This window comes from Musca domestica, unplaced genomic scaffold (assembly GCF_030504385.1).
Source record: "Musca domestica strain aabys unplaced genomic scaffold, Musca_domestica.polishedcontigs.V.1.1 6, whole genome shotgun sequence".
NCBI classification, from domain to species: domain Eukaryota; kingdom Metazoa; phylum Arthropoda; class Insecta; order Diptera; family Muscidae; genus Musca; species Musca domestica.
Window position 1 is genome coordinate 22,611,843 of NW_026712363.1, and position 19,592 is coordinate 22,631,434.

A 19,592-nucleotide genomic window follows, 5' to 3' on the forward strand; every position below is an offset into this window, starting at 1 on the left:
ATAAAGAAAAAGTTCGTTTTAATTATGCCGATAAGGTGTCCTGGTAAGGGGTTTTAGTGTATTTACGTCAATAGACATATGCGTATGAAAAAAGGAAAAAATTTCTATTCAATCAGAGCAAAACAATATGATATTCGTCTAACGTAAATAGTTATGAGATTTTTTTAAATTTATTCTGCCATGCAAAATTTAGAAAGATAATGCCATTAGTCAAATCGGTAATATCAACCTCTTTATATATTTGAACTTATTTATCATTTTCAAATAATTTTTTAAAATAATTATGTACGTAAGACGAGTGGCATATTATTTGTATGCAATTAAAAAATTAAGGCCTCTGACGCTTTTCTTTCATTAAATCTATAAATTCTTCGAGTTTTGATATGCGCATATTTCTATTGACAAAAATACACCAAAAAATCTTAGCTTTAATACCCGTCCCTCGTCTGTCAATCATTGAATTTGAAAATATTCTATTTTCAAAACAATAAATACATAAACAAAATTGGCAGAAGTCGGGCACACCTAGAAAACAATTGTAATCAGCTGTTAGTTCTTCCTTACCTTTTTATTGTACCATGAATGCAACCCTTTTCTGGCGAACTTAACCTTGTCATTTTTTAAATAAAATCTATTTCCATATCCAAAATATTTTCATATGACGAGAGGCAGGTTTTACAAAAATAATAAATAATCTTTTGTTTTCGGCATTCCTTTTCACATAAAAACATACGTGTTCCATATCTAAGACTAAGTTTATTTATCTTTGCTTGGATTGAAACATATAAAGATTTCAAACCCTTCATCCTAGGAAACGTTTTAGGGGATGTTAGTTTTTGTGGGATGTTAGTTTTCTTCTACCATGCTGTATTCTTCAACATATCAACAATATGACAGCTCATTTGTAAAACACGTGTCGTCTGATATTCCCTTTATGAAATAAATTTCAAAATTGGTCTCTGCTAATCACAAAGAATCGATAGCAAATTGTTTGCTAATCATCGTAAAATGATAACCCATATCTTAAACATCTGTTGCTGTGTTGTCGGCCGTTTTGTTTTGATTCCTTTTGTGTTGTCCGCCTTTCCCTTTTGATTCCATCTTTATTTCGATTTTCTCTCTGTGCTGTCTTTCTTTTCAGTGTTGCCATATTGTAGTGTCCTTTGTTCGTTACTTCTTTTACTTCTTTTTCTTTTCTCGGTGGCGTCGGTTGGTAATTCATTCAATTGATTTTAATTTATTAATTTATTAATTAATTATTTAATTTCGTATAAAAATTTATATATAAATAATTTAGAAACAAATAGAACAAATGTGTATATGTGTGATTTGAGATTGTGCGTGATTTAAAAGACTAAAAAAACAATAAACAAAACCCGACCGCCAACATAACCTCCAATTAATGGTCCATGGATAGAAAAGCCATATATGTGTCTCCAGCAACTCGAGAATATTTTTCCAGCTGTATTTATTTGTACAACAATATAAAAATAAAATAGGCAAAATTTAAAATTTGCCGGATAATTTTAACAATTCACTAGTGTAAAATGAGTGGCAAGGAAGCTGAAGGAAAACCCGCAGCCCAGGCTGGAGATGGTATACGACAGATTCGTACCACAAACGTTTTTAGAGTGCTTAATTTTGAACTCTATACCAGACCCGTATGTTGCAAGGAACATTTGATATTCTTTAATGAGTGTACGATTTATTTCTTTTTAGAATAAAATCATTATGGGCTTAGGGCTTGTGGCTATAACCGGCGTCTTTGGATATATAACGTATATGCGAATGAAATATGAAAGTTTAGGCTATTATGCTGCCGTACAAGAAGATGGACGAGAAGTTTTCACAAAGAAGAAATCCAAATGGGATTAACATTAATAATGTGAAATTAAGATTTGTTTTTTTATTTATTGTTTTACAAAAGTTTGTTCAAATACAACCCAAATCAAATTTAGTCTTGATTTTTTAGAGTCCAATGAGCCTGTGAAAAATCTTTAGGTTACATATTAAATATCTCTGCTCTTGGACATTATCCATGGAAGCTTGAAATAATATATATTCTGAAATAGGCACTCTTATTACTACTATAGTTTTTTCTTATTAATACATACCTATTTTATCTATACACAGAAAGTATAGGTATAAACATATCCCACAACCGCTCAAGTAATCATAAAAATTTTTCTTATATTTTGTAAATTATTTTACAATATACTTCCATGATATACTTCCAGCGCACAGTCAACAGAAGTTTCTTCCCCCAATGAAGATTAAACAACCACACATTTTCCAGGTGTTATCGATATATATATATATTTTTGTGAATCGAAACTTCTCAATTATAACCCAGCAGTTTCATTTGTAATACGTAAGTTTCCTTTTGTAATACAAAACCAATGCCAAAATATTTTATTGGGAATTTTAAATGGAAACGAATTACAAATGAGGTTCAAATAGAGCGTGATGAACACCAAATGGAATTCTCCTAGTACAATCAAAATGTAACCAATAACAAAGCGAAATGCTTTGGAATAGAAAAGCTAAGTTAAAAAGATGAAGATACCCAATTTAACAAATGTTACCAATTATATGCTGATATCTACATGCCTACAGGGTGAGATAAAAAACTGCAACAAAGTCAAACGCCATTTTTTTTTAAATTCAAATGTCGGAAATAGCATCAAAATTAAGAATAAGTTTAGATTGGTTCAAATTGGTCACCTTTGGCACGAATTTTGACCTTAAAACGGCCAATGAAACCGTCACACGCTGCCAGATTGTTGCTCTTCGGTATTTTGGCCCATTCCCGGCGAAGCACTTGCTTGAGGTGATCGACACTTTGGCATTTTTTAGTGCCCACCTTGCCTTCCAAAGTACTCTAGGCTAACTGATTGATATCCGGAGATTTTGGTGGCCATTGTGTGCTGGGAATAAAGCGAGGAACCTCATTTTGCAACCATTCTTGGGTGGCGCGTGTTGAGTGCGATGGTGCTGAGTCCTGTTGGATTTTCCAAGGTCTGCGGCCAAAATGTTTGCGTGCCCAAGGCTTTCATACACCCTCCAGAATATTTTCGGCATTTATTCTGATGCCACGGTCGATTAATAGGAGCGGAGAGCGACCATCGGCTCTCACCATGGCGGCCATGCGTTTGTTAACAAACTGGGGACAACGAATGTTTTCTTATCGTAGAAAACCAAATTCGGCAGTTCACCATTTTCGGCCAAGCGAAGCAACTCTTTAGATCTTTTGAGTCTATTTTCTTTCTGTTGCGGTGTAAGTTCTTGTCCTTTTTGGAATTTCAATGGCTTTACCCCGAGCTCGTTTTTCAATATTTGCCGAATGGGATATTGTGATATGTTCAGCTCACGAGCCATTTTCAACCAAGTCGCTTCTTTACTTTTCGAACCATTTCTGCTGATGTTGGGCTACGCTACCAGTATCACGATAACGGGCGAAGGTACGAGATACAAAATATTTATTCACTTTTCAATTCTGGAGGGCTCTAACGATAGCCACTTGTGGTTTTCTTCGAGCCAAATATAAAGAAATGACGCCTGAATTCCATCATACATAATACATTGTAAACAATATAATGAGGTGTCACTGGAATAATTTTAACAGCTGTCGGACGAGTGGCTTAGAAATGACAGCAGTCTGAATTTGGTTGCAGTTTTTTCATCTCACCCTGTATATTCAAATAAAACTCGTATTTTTTTTAGCAAAATGTGATCGTTTATTACCGTATTGTTCCTTCGAATTTATGGGAAATTATTTTTTTTGTTTATCGCTTTTGTTGTAAATATAAAGTTGTTGTTTATAATATTTTTTTCTCGTTTAGGATAAATCACAATTATTTTCGTTCTGGTATTTTCTTGACTGATGGTTTGTTTGTTATTAATACGATTATTGTTTAAAGCGCAAATAAAAATTAAATAAAAAGATTAAAAAATAAAAAAAAAAATATTTTGGAATTTGTATTTTTTTAATAACAAATAAAAAATATACATGAAATATAAAAAGTTCTAGAGAGATTTAATGGAGTTGTTTTTTTTATTATGGTTGGCAAATTAAAACTGGCTCCTTTTCCCAAGAGGAAACATATTGTACAGATAGACAAATGCCAATAGGGAAAAGAAGGGCGGGCGGGCTATAAACAATGATAAATTAAAAATTCGAAAATAGATCTCAATTGTAACATACACAAAAATCATATCAAAGGGAAGGCAAACATACAACAAAGCTTTGTGTGTTTTTGTAAAGGAGGCTCGGGAAAGGAAACGATATTAGTCATCTCTATGGGAAGCAAAGTTTAGGTTCATTTGAAGAGCAACAATGTATTTTATTATTGTTGTTAAAGCTGTCAATGATTAGTTTGACAATTTCAATGCTTTAAGTTCTTCCAAAAATTTGGCTTCCATAGCGATTTTATTGAGTTGATTTAATTCCAAGACTTCTCCCTGTTCTTGGCGCACCTTCAATTTTTTTATATCCGATAACTTTTTGGCAACATTACGAATTTTCTTGTCCTTTTCAGGATTGGCAGCTTTTTTGGATGGCTGTTGCTGCTGCTGCTGTAAAGGTTGTTGCTCTCCTCCAATTTGCTGCTGGTGGTTAGCAGTTTTTTCCTGGTTTTGCTGATGACCTTCCTGAATATTATTTTCATGCGGTTTTTCATTATTTCCATTGTTGTTTTGTTGCCTTTTTTGTTGGTATTGTTGTTGATGTGGTTGTTGGCGGCGATTATTGGGGTTGCGTTTATTTTGTGGGCGTTGTTGCTGCTGCTGCTGTTGCCCATTTTCCTCTTGATTGCCTGGAGCAACAGTAGCTTCACCATTCAATGGGGATGGTGTGGCATTGTTTTGATTCTTGTTAATTTGAGGAGATTGATTATTGTTACCAGCGGCTCCTCCCTCACCTTTGGATTCCCTTCGTGTCTTAGTTCTATCGAAGTTGCGCTTTTTGTTTGCTTGATTTTGCTGTTGTTGCTGATTTTGTTGTTGATTATTGTTATGTTGCTGTTGTTGTGACTTTTGAGCACCTTGTTTCTTGTTGTTGGCTTGTGAGGAAGTATAACCTAAAATAAAAAAAGCAAGAAATAAGTTAATCATATGAAATTTTATTGACCGCTTAAACATTGTGTATTATTGATATTTTTCTTCTCCTCCTTGTTTAATTTTGTACTTGTCGGAAACATATTTAGTAACGTCTTTTTTGTTGGGAATAGCCACCATAGGGCTTATAGCGATTTGTTCCCTTATTAAATGTATGTCTTTGTCGCCCCGCATTGTCATTCGAAGCTTGCTCTTGTCGACTACTATCATTGTTATTACGTTCTCTCCATGAGCCCGGTCTGGTTATTGGATTTTCTAAATCGTATTTTCTTTGCCAAAATTGACGTTCTTTACCTGGTGGTAGGCCTGGTATGGTGCTTTGTGGCTGTATAATTTTGTCGACATTATTGCCACCACGTAGATGTGGTGGTGTATAGACCTTTTTACTGGCTTCAGGTTGACTCGATTTGATGCCCTCCTGCTTGGCCTTGGTAATGATCGGTTCCGTAAAGGTATTCTCAGCAAATTGTTGCCATTCAACGGCCAATAGCTCCTGACCTTGGGGCCAAATAGTTTCATGCATGAGGGCACCCGAATAGTGGTAGACTTTGAAGCTGTAATGATAGGGAAGGGCAAAGTTAAATAAGAAATTCTTTAATACTGACATCATTACTTACCCATTTCCTATGCGCAGTCTAGGAGCTGTTGTGGCTGTTACAAAATATTCTCCATTTGGACTCCACTCAAAATGTGTTGTATCGGGACACTTGATATTGGCTATCATTTCTTTCATTTTTACATCCCAGATTTCCACGTTGCCGGGTAAGTTTCCAAAACCAGCTAAAACGACTAGTGCTAAGGAGTTAAGAGGAAACCATGTGCATACACTTAGGGCTTGTTTTAGTTAATTAAATAAAAATAAAGGTCAAATCACGAAGATACATGAACATAATATAAATCTATCGTGTTCAGATGATTTTCGCACCAGCTACAAATTTATATTATGTTCAATATCTGCGTTCTGACCATACAAAAGGTTAAGAGCAATATTTGGTAGTTGTTTTAAAAAGGATATGATTTCCAAATGGATTGAAATAGGCACAATTGCGTGGACCTTCCTTGAAATCGAATATGACATCGCATTTCAAATTGTACAGAGCTGCCTTAGATGGCATATATCCATAGACAACCACAAATTCGGTGGCCTTGGGACTCCATTTGACGCAATGCACAGGACCTTCCTTAGCTGCAACGAATATGATTTATATTAAAATATTTGTCAACTTGTAAAAGGAATGTCTATACTTACACAATGGCACCGAGCATGAATCGCCTTTGGTGTTCAAGAAATGCAAAGCCTGATTTCCATAGTATGAGGCTCCTGTCTTGTCCACTTCAGTACTGGTCAACAATAATAGACCAGTACCACGTTTATTCCACATCATTTCAACGCGATCAGCATTGAAGAAACTTTTACATGCCAATGTTTGGTTTTGTGCCAATGCAGGATACTTGTATAACTTGCACATGGAAGGTGCACCTTTGGCTCCTGGCGTATAGATGGCAATAAATGGTGGACTACTGCCCGGTCCCACAGATAGTACACCACCTTTGCTACCACCGATTTTCTTGGTGGTGGCATTAAAGCCTTCTATGCCCTGTGACAAGTCATAGAACAGTGATTCCCCACCCACAACGATAGCGAAAATGCCCTCGTCAGATGACCAAGAGGGTTCCCAATCAGTTTGTTTTTTCTGCACAATGCTGAATACTTGCTTGCCGGTGGCAATTTCATACACGAACATATTCGGCGATCCCTCGGGAATATCCTTGGTGATCACATACAACTCCCATGTACACAAATAGTTGCCACGCGGTGAGAATTTTAAATAGAATGCCTTAGGACGTGGCAGCGTGCATTGCAATTGCCAATTGGCGGTTTGCAAGACTTTAACCTCCTGTCCATTCGAATAGGCAAAGTAGCGGCCATCTGGGCTGAATGAAATTGATCGAGAATTTTTCGTCTCCTCTCGTGGTAAATTCGACTTGTGCTCGTAAGGCTGTTTCGAGCCAGACGAAGCCCACAGTTCTATTCCCACGCTAGAGCGAACTGCAAAGAAACAACAAAAAACAAAAGACAGAACGTACACAGTCACATTAAATCGTGTAAAAACAACAACAAAAAAGTATGAATATGATGGAAAACACTTCAATTTCAGAGAAAGCAGGCAAGCACACAAAAATTTCACGTCGGAGGATGAGTAATGAAAATTTTTTCAAATCCATTTTTCGGATGAATTTCGGACATTATTTTAAATAAATTCAATTGCCAGCAATAAATGTACATTTGTACTTGCTATACGTGCAAAATATAAAAGATTTTGGTTAATATTTCTATTTTAAATTATTTATTTACTTGCAAGGGCAGGCGAATCTACAGCCATAGCCAATCAAAATCTAACCTCAACTAGTCGACCTCAACAAAATACGTACGATGAAACGTCTTTGCAAATGTTTGTAAAGTATAATGGCCACACGTCAAATACTTGAGGGCCTTATTAATACAACAGTAAAAACAGTTTTTAAAGTCATGACATGTCTGCGATTTTTGGTAACTACAAATAAAGGAGAAAAAAATGGAATGAATAATTGGCTTAAGCTTAGTTTAGCTCCAGCTTGTGGAAGATTCAGGAATTTTTACCGAAAATAGGTTTTGTTATGCTAACCCCAACGACATAATTTTTGTCGGGGGGAAATCAGTACTTCCCTAGATAAAGGCATTGTAAAATTAAGAAGGTAAAGTAATTTCAAATAAGTATACCCATCTCTGCATTTTCTGTAATTTACTTTGTTGAATTTCACTGGTTTCACAGGTTTCCATTTCTGATTTTAAAAATTATGTTTGTCGGTTATTGAAAAATATTAAATTTAATCTAACTTTGGTTCGCGAAGCTGGTGTTGGACATACCTCAGAGGAGAAAATCTCAAGTCCCGGCCGAAGGTTTGACTTTTTTTAAATTTCATAGACATAAGGTCTATATTTCATGGTTCCCTGAAAGAAAAAACATAGTACAATTATCAACGTAATATTCTGCAATCATACGATTTCAATTTTTCATTTTATGTCCCTCATTGTCAAATTGATATTTTGTAGTTTTTCCTTAAATATGGGTATATACATGGTACTATGGGTATATAATTGGTAAGGAATTTAAACTTAAGGTGCAAATACATAAAACGCTCTTTTTGACTGGCTTAAGTCATCGGCTAGTTTCTTCGTAGAGGAACAAAAAAGCCATTTTTTTCTAAGAGTAGCCGACTTCTACCAATTTTGTGTATGTATTTATTGTTTTGAAAAATAAAAACAATTACATCATTTTTTTGAAAGAAAATCTAGGCATTTAATTTGATTTTCGTGCTGTTTAATTGATTTTAAAATTGAGGAAAACAACTTGTTTGCATGCACATTTGACAGGAAGCGGCATAGCCTCAGGGCTGTATTTCTGTAGTTTTACGAAGCTGTTCTACATCCTTATTGTACCATGGGATTTATAAATATAAATTTGGACCATGAGTTGTTGTTAAACGAATAATTTTGAAAAAATTGTAAACATATGATTGCATGAGTTTACCTTCTTAATTTTATCATGGGAATAAATACAATCATGGTACAAGAATAAAGGTAATTGCAACGACACAGGTCCTGGGACAAGGAACTGGATGAAAAATAATTGATCTTTGTAAAAATTGTTGAAAAGTGCATATGAGAACAACCTCCGATTTGCGTCGTATAAGGAAACATATAAAAATTTACTTATTTTTGACAAAACATTTTAAAAATTTTGACATATCAAGGTTGCCAAGCATCTATGTGAATTCTTCTACCATGGATACAATGCAAGATGCATGGTAGAAGAATACAGGTAGATGCATCAATGCTTGGGAACATTGATATGTCAAAAATTTTTAAATGTTTCTTCAAAAATAAAAAGATTTTTATATGTTTTCTTATACGGCGTCATTCGGTGGCTATTATAATAAGCGTTTTTCAACAATTTTTATAATTCTAAATAATTTTCCATTCAGCATTTTCAATTCCAATATTGGTTTGACAGTTCATTGTCCCCACGGCTGTGTCGATGCGCCTACCTATATTCTTCTACCATGGTAAGATATTAATAAGGTATAATATTGGAATTTATTAACACTTTGTTGACCATTTAATTATTTCCAGCTGGCTTGAGGGGTTATCTTATAATTGAAATAACCCAACCGCCGATTTGTCGATTTATGTATCAAAAAAAAAAAAAAAAGTACTTAGTTGTAGGTTTTGGAACAGACATGCAGTTAATTTAACTACAACCTAACTTGTTGCGGCCACCTGTATTATTGTAGCATATATTGCATTGTTGTTGTGTATCGAAATTGGATTGAGTTTGCGATGCATTGTATTGTATTTTGTGCATTTTAAAAACATTTATTTAAAGTAAATACTTTTTAATTTATAAAATTTTTATAAATATAGAAAATAACAACGTTGGCAAGTTTTGAGAAATTGTCCTTTCTAAAAAGTCAAAATTAGTGGTAAATTGCGTTCCCAATGATGGAAAAATATGATAGAATTTATTTGGGTACTAGTGAACCTTGAAAACGGAAGAAATATATCGTTCCTAAATGAACTTAGCCTCAAGTGTATGGTTTGCAGATTTGTGGTTGAAAAGTCTCAGAAGGACTCTAGTAAAATTGCGAAAAGCTAATGAAAGAGCATGGAACTCTTTAGCCGGATTCCTGAAATACGGAATTTTTCGATTTGTTTGAAATGGAAAACATCTTAATAGCGTTGGATATTGCGGTCTTCTAAATACTTCAAGGGTGATAATGATAAGGTGTTTTGGAGCGTGTATTGAAGACTTTGCAACACACTGTTCATAAACATACATTATTTGTAGTATTTCACGTAAAATTTTAATTTTAGATTTTACATTAGTTTACTTTGGTCATAATACGGACCAATTCGACAAAACTCAACATCAAAAGCCCCGAAGCGGTATTTAAGACTTTTCCCAAAAATGTTTCCTCCCAAATGTGATTTGAATGAATACAATCTATTTTCAAAAGCTTTGAGATAGTGGCTATTAAAACCAATAAACATTTCTTCTCCGGATTGTGCTCTAATCGAACAGTCTGGGTCTTATTTAACAAAATGAGGTATTGACTGAGAAATAAAATTTTGTCAATCCGAATTTAGCGCAAGTTTAATGATTTACTACTAGTGGGTTTTTATGTCTACTTTTTCTCAAATTGAAACCACAATATACAAGGTGAGATAAAAAACTGCAGCAAAGACAATCGCCATAATTTTTACATTTCTTTTTTTAAATTTTATTGAATGAAAGCAAAAAATGTACGAAAATAGCATCAAATTGTAGAATACGTTTAGATTTGTTTGAATTGGTCATCTTTGGCTCGAATTATGGCCTTCAAACGATCAATGAAACCGTCACACGCTGTCTGAATATTGCTCTGGGGTATGTTGGCCAATTCCCGGCGAAGCGCTTGCTTGAGATGATCGACACTTTCGTATTTTTTAGTGCCAAACTTGCTTTTCAAAATACTCCAGACGCGTGCTGAGTCCTGTTGGAATGTCCAAGGTCTGCGGCCAAAATATTTACGAGCCGAAGGCTTTTATACACCCTACAGAATATTTTCGCTGTAATATTCGGCATTTCTTCTGATGCCACGGGCGATTAATGCGAGCGGAGAACGATCATCGGCTGTTATGGCGCCCCATTCCATCACCATGGCCGGCGCTTGAGTTCTGGTGTCCAACCGAAGGTGCACATTTCCAACTGACTTCTTTGACAAGTAAACACAATCATTTTGTTTGTTTACAAACTGCTGGACAACGAATGTTTTCTCATCGGAAAAACCAAATTCGGCAGTTTACTACTTTTGGCCAAGCGAAGCAACTCTTTAGATCTTTTGACTCTATTTTCTCTCTGTTGCGGTGTAAGTTCTTGCACTTTTTGGAAGCTCGAGCTCATTTTTCAATATTTGCCGAATGGAATATTGTGATATGTTCAGCTCACGAGCCATTTTTCGGCCACTGCGACGTGGGTTTCGATCAAGTCACTTCTTTACTTTTCGAACCATTTCTGCTGATGTTGCTGTTTTCCTCCATCCACTTCTTTGACGCCGGGCTATGATAACAGTATCACGGTTGCAAGTAATGGTACGAGACACAAACGATTTATTCACATTTAAATGCTGGAGTGCTCTAACGATAGCCACTTGTGGTTTTCCAGCCAAATATAAAGAAATCACACTATCACATTCTATTCCATCTCGAATAACTTTTTTTTCTGGAAAATTCTCACCAAAATGCTTTTGCTGTATAATGAGCTGTCACTGGAAAAATTTTAACAGCTGTCGGATGAGTGGCTTAGAAATGACAGCAGTCTGAAGTTGATTGCAGTTTTTTCATCTCACCCTGTACACATGGGTTAGGCAGCATTTCTGCATCCACTTAATAATTCTAAAATGGTTATATGTGTTTTATGCTTGGTTGAATATTGAAATTGTGGTTGTTAATAATTATAATTATGGAAGCATTTGGAAACATGTCAGCAGTATTTTTGCGCTCTTTCGACAAAAATGTTTAAATCGAATTTTGCCGGGTTGATTTAATTTGTGTAGATACAAATATTATTGAAAAGAGGTTTTACTGATTTCCCCAAATTGTTGTTAAATTCGGTAATGGATTATTTCTTAAAGCAATTCAATGTTTATAAACAGTTTCAATGATACCAACCATTAACGATTTGTATTTGGGTGCTGTTATTTACTTTTAAATACTAGATATGTAACTAGGTAATGTGCAAACAGGCGGATTATTTTTGTTTTGTGTCAGTTCACAAGACAGTGTTTATTGCTTAACACTTAATTAAATATTAAACTTAATTCTCAAAAAAATTCTACTTCCCCACGTTGTCCCTATTTTACAACCAACAACAGCAGCAGCGTATAAAATGCGACAAAGTTTTGTTATTGTTGTTAAGTTTATTAGTCATTGTTGTTGTTGTCGTTGCCTTTCGTGCTACTGTGTATACTAAAGGTTCACTTTTCTTGTATTTTTGTTTTCGTGACTTCATTAACAAACCAGCAGGATGACATGGATCAATGGGTATCGGATACATTTTACTCCTATTTTCCTGGTTTCAACAATGAATATCAAAAACGTCAATTGTATTTGCAACAAAAACAGCGTGAAAATCAGGAAAACTTTTTAAAAAATCAGCATGTAAGTTATATCATTCATATGTACATGTGTATATATGTAAATATTGTGGTTTCCATCTCTTTACAGATGTTTAGTTCAGCTCGAAGCCCGAGGAAACAAACGAGAGAACCGTTTTCCACTAGATCCTGGTCAAATAATTCTGAAACTTCAAGTGGTATTGAACTGACCAAAGATGAAGGTGATTTATCGAAAAACACAGGAATTGATGGCCCGGCTTCGGTCGTAACGCCTGTTCGTCCAGGTTCTACACGTTATAAACTTTTGCAAGATTTACGTCATACAAGTCTGTCGAATGATGCATCTTTCGAACCACAAGGCATTATGAATAGAGAACGTAAATATGCTGAGGTAATTTTCAATATGCCGGTCATATTACGAAGCTTTTAGAGATGGAATCTAAAATAGTATGCTGAGGTACCTTATACAAACAAACAAATAGTATTCGACTGGCCCATATATTTATCATCGCGAATATACTGGGACGACAGTATCCAAAAACGAGTCCCCAATCCTTTTTTATACCCTCCACCATAGTATGGAGGATATATTAAGTTTGTCATTCCGAACGAAATGAAGCAGATTGATAAAATTTTACTCAAATGTTAATGAAAATGGGCCATGTAGGTCCACGTTTTGGTATAGCCCCCATATAACGGTACCTCCCGATATTCGGTATTTTGATGAGTTTAGCGAAATGTTCACTGGAATTGTTTCAAATTTGGTATTTCAATTTCGCAATGGATGCTACAGCCTATGACAGAAAATTGTCTGTGCTGGTCCACGTCTTCGTATAGCCCCCATATAACGGTACCACCAGATATTCGGTATTTTGAAGAGTTTAGCGATATTATTTACCGGAATTGTTCCAAATTTCGTATTTGAAGTTCGTAATGGATACTACAGCCTATGACAGAAAATTGTCTGTGCAGGTCCACGTCTTCGTATAGCCCCCATATAACGGTACCTCCCGATATTGGGTATTTTGAAGATTTCAGCGGCATTATTCACCGGAATTGTTTCAAATTTAGATACTACAGCCTATGACAGAAAATTGTCTGTGCAGGTCCAAGTCTTCGTATAGCCCCCATATAACGGTACCTCCAGATATTCGGTATTTTGATGATTTTTAGGTACATTATTCACTGATTTTTTTAAGTTTCGAATTTGAATATTGTAATGGCTTATGATAAAAGTTACCTATGCAGGTCCATGTCGTCGTATTGACCCTAATATAACAGCTAAATTCGGTAAAAATGGGCGTCTTCTTGAAATACAAGGACAAGGAATTTTTATCATCGATTTCTCTGTGTTTATCAATGAAAATTTGAATGTTCCAAAGAAAAGTTTTTAAAACCAACTTCGATGTATATTTTTTATGATTCTCTATTCGATGTGGTAACATCTTGCGTTTTGTGTAACTTCTGACAACGGAAGATATTGATAGGGAATTTAACTATGTTTAAGAAATACTAATAAACATACTTGTTACAGGACGAGGCAGCGAGGAAAAAGGCCTATCAACGGGAACTGATACAACAAATTGAAGAAAAACGTCGCAGCATCAAATTGCTCAAGGAAAAAGAACAGGAACAAGAACAAGTTCTAACCAGACGACTTCAGGAACAATTGAAAACAATTAAACTGGAAGAACAGTTGGAAAAGGAACGAATGAAAGCTACTGAGGTATAATAGAAAAATCCCCCACAAGAACTTATCATTCATTAGAATCGTTTATTTTTTAGCTACGCTACAAGGCTGAACAAAATCGTTATCTAAGAAAACATATGCTAGCAAAGCTAGAAAATGATACAAAACTATTGCCACCTGAAAGGGGAACACCCCCAACGCCACCAACTTGTGTTGACCCCAAACGTAATAAGGAAAACATCTCATCCGATTGGGATGACAACAAAGTATACAGATATTTTAGCAATTCGGCCAAAAATGAATATAATTATCGCCAAAGATCGCGTATGCCAGCCAATATCGATTTTCCGAAAATTGAAAAAGAATGCTTTCATATAAGTGAAAAAATATGTCCAATATGTGATCAGCCATTGAGGGAATATCGGCATTTTTGTCTTCGTTGTCAAACTAAAATGACACTGCCAATGAACGAGATGCCCGGTGAGAATTCAACAGCCTCATCTTGTAACAGTCATGCAGAACGAAATCTTATACTAGTCTGTCATAATTGTGATCGTTTATATACGCTTTGTTCGAATTGCCTAGAAAAGGCAGATACATGTCGAGCTTGCCAAAATACGCGAAATGTTTGCATGCATTGTCGTAGAAACTTGTGTGCCTTTTGTTTGGAGGAAATATCGACAAATAAAAATACAGAAAACGAACATATAAATGAAAGAATGGATAATGTTGTAAGTATTCTAAAGACTTGTATTTCATTGTTTGAAAACTCAATGCAATTTTTTTCAATATGCTTGGAAAGATGAAAACACCTTTACAAATTGTTACCAGTGATGAAGCTGAACCGAGTGGAAATAATAAAAGTGCTAATGTGGTGGGAAACAATTTAAATCCAAGCCTGGAATCACACCCAAGCCCAAAACATAGAGAATTTGTATCGTTTGGTAAACCGGAACTGAATTTCCAAACAAATCACAATAATATAAACGAGGAAATTGAAAAGCCTTATGAAAAAAGTTTAAAAAATATCCAAAAAACCGATCACAGCACCGACATATTTGTAGACAGTGAAGAAAACATTGATAGACTGCGTCGACAAACAGATAAACGTTTGATGGGATATTTTAAAAATTATGGAGAATTGACATCCAAATCACGCGGAACTCAAACAATTCCATTTACGAGTGAACGTCGAGACGTTGTAATTAGAGGTGGTAATAATTTCTCCATACCGATTTTGTGTGATATGCCAAAAATGACGCGCAGAGAAACTACAAAACGAGATAAGCAAATTTCAAATGAACTGGAAAATTTAAAATATAGATGGGATGTAAGTTTTGAATGCGCAAATGTTTTAGTAGTTTTTTCTTAGCATTATTTTATTTTGCATAGATTCCTGCTGTGCAAAAATTCACAATATCGGCTACATCCCCAAAAGTTGTTACTCAAGTTGGTGCTATACGAAAACAATTACAAACGGAGAATTTACTTTTTAACGATGGAGACTGAGTGAGGCACAACTTCAAATTCGAAAAAAAATGACTTTGGAGGTATAAAATAATTGCAAATAATATGTATTTCTGGCTCAATAAATCAAATAGTTTAGTGCCAGTTGCAGGTTTTGGGCAGAGAGAAATGACACAACCAGCAAGCTATTCAAGTTGAAGACTGTTGTAGCTGTTTTTATTCCTCTTAAAAGTTGCAATTAAAATCGGCCTTATTGTTTCTTTTTCTATCAACATTCTTATTCAATAATTATATTTACATAAATTTGTTAACAAGCACAAAAAAATTATACAATAAAATACATTTTTTAACATTAATAAAAACTGGGATATAAAAAAATTTATTTATTCTATTTCTTTGTAACCACTTTGTTTTTATGGTATTCTTAAAGTTTTCTAGTGCTTAAAAAAACCTTTAATAAAAAAAATTCTTATATTGCTAAAGATTGTTATGTATATATCAGGTGTACAAGGGAAATGTGATCCGGAGCTTACTCGTAGACATTGCAATTCACAAAATTAAAAATCTACATTATCTCAAGGTTTCGGATTTAATATTAAATTCAAAGAAAGCGTGCCTTCAGGGACAGGAGCCACGGTGCTTGCCCAAAAGGGAATGAAGCGGCTACGCCATCAAGAACGTAATTGAGTCTAGTTAATCAAGACAGCTGACGTTTTTCAGCTACGATGTATGGGAATATTTTCCTGGTTGGCATTCACACTCAAAAAGTGCTGTGTGCTGAAGTATGGAATGTATATGATATGGTTGGTGATGGCGTGCAGTGCTATTGATGCGCTTATGAAGTCTGCTGTTTGTCGGGTAGCTGAATAGCTACTTATGGTGCTGGGCTGGATATTGACATGCTGTAAACCCTAGATGTGATGCATTACTCCTACCTCGTCCACTTGTTTCCAGCAAAGCTATAGAGAATCCAATGCTTTAGACGATTTAGGAGAACGTTTAGGAGGCGTTGATAATGTCCAAAAGATAACGGTGTCTCCTTTTATGCTTTGTTGTGATCCTTTCTGACTCTAGGTTTATGTTGGTGCATCGGAGCTTATTTGACATTTTCTGAAATTGGAATGGAATTTATAAATTTCGGAGAAATTTCGAATTTCAATTGAAATTTTATTAAATTAAAATGGCTGAATTTAACATTGAATTTCTGAAGTCTAAATGCAATAACTTATGGTCTGTTCCAGAACTGCAAGAATGTAGAAGTTTTGTACTACGATAACCGATTTTCCCTTTATGATATCGGAGAAAATTGCAAAACTATTAGATTCTTGCAGGTTCTGGAACAGACCATTAATTTTAAAAAGTTCCAAATTTTAACCCAGATTTGAAAATTGTGTAGTATCAAGAGACAATAGATAATAGAAGATTCAAATCTTCTAGCAAAATTGACAGTCTTTAGCTAGGCCTATATAAAGGTGCACGTACATAAAGAGCTTTTTTACGGCCTTTTTGTTATGGGTAGCCGATGACTTAAGCCAGCCAAAACTAGCAAAGAAAAGTCAAAAGTCGGGCGGGGCCGTCTATATGATACCCTACTGCACTATGCATATTTAGTGGAGCTCCCGTAACGCAAGAATTAATTTGAAGTAGATCATATCACCTATCGACATTTGACTTTAGACCAGTTTCAGATTTCATATCCAATTCTGAATCGATTTTCACTAAATTTGACGAAGACATTTTAATCTTTTATACCAAATAACATTGCTATAGAGTGCATGATATCACTTCGAGAAGGAATATATTAAAAAAAAACATATATCGGAGCCAAGTTCCACAAAATGGAAACGTACGTGCCGAAATTCACTTCGTTTGGGCTAAACCGATTTTCTCCAAATTTGATGTATTTGCTTCTAGACTAAATTCGGTGGGATGTACAAAATTTAGGAATTTTTGACAGATATTGGCCACTTGGTGAAGATATATATCGGAGCTATATCCAAATCTGAATCAATCTTGATAAAATTTGGCAGAGGTAGGTGGCGGTTGAAGATATATGGGAGCTATATCTAAATTTAATCCGATTATCACCAAATTCAATAGGCCAAACGAATATTGTTTGGAGAATTTCATCTCAACCGCACTGACATGCATAAATAGACTCAGAAAGACATTCTATGAAGATCCTCAAAAGTAACTATGAGTCTATCTTACTTTCTTTTTCCTGTTTCAAATAAATGCACCCTTACCACTATGTGGTGTAGGGTATAAAAAGCGTTTTATATACCCTCACCTTAAAGTCGGCCAAGAAGATTACTTTTGACAACAAATCACAATATGTCAGATGGCCAGATGACCGACCCAGGTGGCCCAGTTTAAGGGCAGTTATACTTGATTGTCTGGGTTGTGCCAATTTCAAAACACTTTTATTACTTTTTTGTCACAATAATAGCATTTAAAGCCCAATGATTTTGATTCACCTTGATTTATTTTCTCTTTCTTTTGCTGAAAGTGTTTTTTTTTTTCGTTAGTGGCTTAATTTTCTTAGAATCATGTCACGGATATCTGGCTCTTTCAAAATGTTTGAACTTCAGAAAATTAAACTGTTGCTTTTGGTAGTAGATTAAATACTGATGATTAATGGCCGAATAGTAGTTTGTTGGCAACCAAAAGTTTTCATTTAACTCATTTGGCACTGAGACTTGTATAAAATCCGAAATTTGGCCAATACACGAATTCTGGAGAGTAATAAATAATAGGTAGGCCCAAAAGTAAGACATTTTTACAACTAACAATTGTTACTTTCACATACATGCAATAAAACTGAGTTAAGTAGTTGATCCGTCATGAAGTGATGATGCACAGGGGTTTCCTTCAGAAAATAATCTCCAAAAATAATTTAAATGTAAATAGAAGTGAATATGATTTAGAAGTGATACAAAATTAAAAAAAATGTCTCAGAGACATCGAAGGGAGTTTTCGATTTAGTTGAAACTCCGGACATGGTATTATATATGACTTATGTAGATGTAGACACAATACGGAGAAAATTTGAAAATATCTCATAGAAGTAGAGAAAATTCGGTTGAAATTTTGAAGAATCATTTCCACCTTTGGCCCATATATGATACTTCTGAATAAAGTCTAAATGACATTTCCTAATACAATTGCCACCTAAAAATCTAAATAGCGTAGCCATTTTTACTTTTTAATGGAACCACTGTATGACGCCATAGATATTTATATAATTGCTGAATTATCATTTTTCATGTAATGTTAAAAGTGCTTATGTTACAATAATATATATTCGTTTTCACATAGTTCTGGCCAGAAACAATACAAGTACACGCCATCAAAAAAACGTAGAGGGGAAATCATAAAAATGTTATCAAATGCGAATTCTAAATCGAGGTGATGAAATAGGACCATCTTGGTAATAAAACACCCAACAAAATGATCGATGACAAATCAGGAATTGATACATATGTAGAGTAATTTGTCATTGGATCATGCGATGTCATCAATTCTTTGTAGTGGCATTTCACCACTGTTTACAAGTGGGACATGTATCTTATGCAGTGGGTCTGTTTAGATATATATTTACGGTTCTAAATGTTTAAACGACAGGCAGACATCGTAGAAAGAGATGTTTGACTGCTGGATAGGCGAAGACAGAACAGTTGCTGGAGTTTACTGTGAGGAGGTAAAGCATCACGAGTTTTTTTTTCTGATGCTTATGGTGAGAATACATTATGGTTGACTGCTGATGACTTAAGCAGACCAGAAAAGCGTTTTATGTATTCTCACCTTTAAGTAAGTAAAAGAAGCCCTCTATGTATTCTCACCTTAAAGGTGAGAGGGAAACCTGCGAACATGAACATTTTTTTGCTTCTTTCCCTCCTCAGCCTTATTTTCTTTCCATGATCGGAAGCAACATAAACCCATAGTTAATTGTGCATCAAATGGCCAATATCATTCCAAATGACCTGAATTTTGGCACATCCGATCGAATTCAGTCTAGAGATATAGCTATAGCTCCCATATATATGTTTTATCTGATTTGGCTTTCAAGTCCCTCACATGCGTAATATGCATTTGAAAACAACGATATTTGGTAACAGACATC

At 34.9% G+C, this 19,592-nt stretch overlaps 3 protein-coding genes across 9 annotated transcripts; 2 read left to right on the forward strand and 1 right to left on the reverse strand.

The window, feature by feature from the left end:
* The first annotated feature begins 1,174 nt into the window (after positions 1 to 1,174).
* LOC101889998 (small integral membrane protein 8) lies at positions 1,175 to 1,957 on the forward strand. Of its 3 annotated transcripts, none has more exons than XM_059129226.1 (3): positions 1,176 to 1,213; positions 1,298 to 1,661; positions 1,720 to 1,957. In XM_059129226.1, exons 2-3 carry the CDS (start codon positions 1,548 to 1,550, stop codon positions 1,873 to 1,875), a joined length of 270 nt encoding a protein of 89 aa, XP_058985209.1. In that variant the 5' UTR covers positions 1,176 to 1,213; positions 1,298 to 1,547; the 3' UTR covers positions 1,876 to 1,957. The 3 variants fall into 3 exon arrangements, with proteins under 3 accessions (XP_005187620.1, XP_058985209.1, XP_058985210.1); XM_059129227.1 differs by having other exon boundaries at positions 1,191 to 1,209; XM_005187563.3 differs by having other exon boundaries at positions 1,175 to 1,661.
* Positions 1,958 to 3,713: 1,756 nt separating this feature from the next.
* On the reverse strand, positions 3,714 to 7,596 carry LOC101890847 (eukaryotic translation initiation factor 2A). The gene is made up of 6 exons (XM_011295887.3): positions 7,472 to 7,596; positions 6,365 to 7,165; positions 6,131 to 6,301; positions 5,733 to 5,907; positions 5,410 to 5,669; positions 3,714 to 5,078 (listed from the first exon to the last, which is right to left on the reverse strand). The coding sequence occupies exons 1-6, from the start codon at positions 7,497 to 7,499 to the stop codon at positions 4,372 to 4,374; spliced, it is 2,142 nt and encodes a 713-aa protein (XP_011294189.2). The 5' UTR covers positions 7,500 to 7,596; the 3' UTR covers positions 3,714 to 4,371.
* A 1,808-nt stretch (positions 7,597 to 9,404) lies between these two features.
* On the forward strand, positions 9,405 to 15,794 carry LOC101889827 (uncharacterized). Of its 5 annotated transcripts, none has more exons than XM_059129168.1 (8): positions 9,405 to 9,541; positions 12,218 to 12,355; positions 12,422 to 12,703; positions 13,847 to 14,038; positions 14,098 to 14,733; positions 14,805 to 15,332; positions 15,395 to 15,552; positions 15,604 to 15,794. In XM_059129168.1, the coding sequence occupies exons 2-7, from the start codon at positions 12,227 to 12,229 to the stop codon at positions 15,509 to 15,511; spliced, it is 1,884 nt and encodes a 627-aa protein (XP_058985151.1). In that variant the 5' UTR covers positions 9,405 to 9,541; positions 12,218 to 12,226; the 3' UTR covers positions 15,512 to 15,552; positions 15,604 to 15,794. The 5 variants fall into 5 exon arrangements, with proteins under 5 accessions (XP_058985151.1, XP_058985152.1, XP_019893775.2 ...); XM_059129169.1 differs by having other exon boundaries at positions 15,609 to 15,794; XM_020038216.2 differs by lacking the exon at positions 15,604 to 15,794 and having other exon boundaries at positions 15,395 to 15,564.
* Positions 15,795 to 19,592: the final 3,798 nt, after the last annotated feature.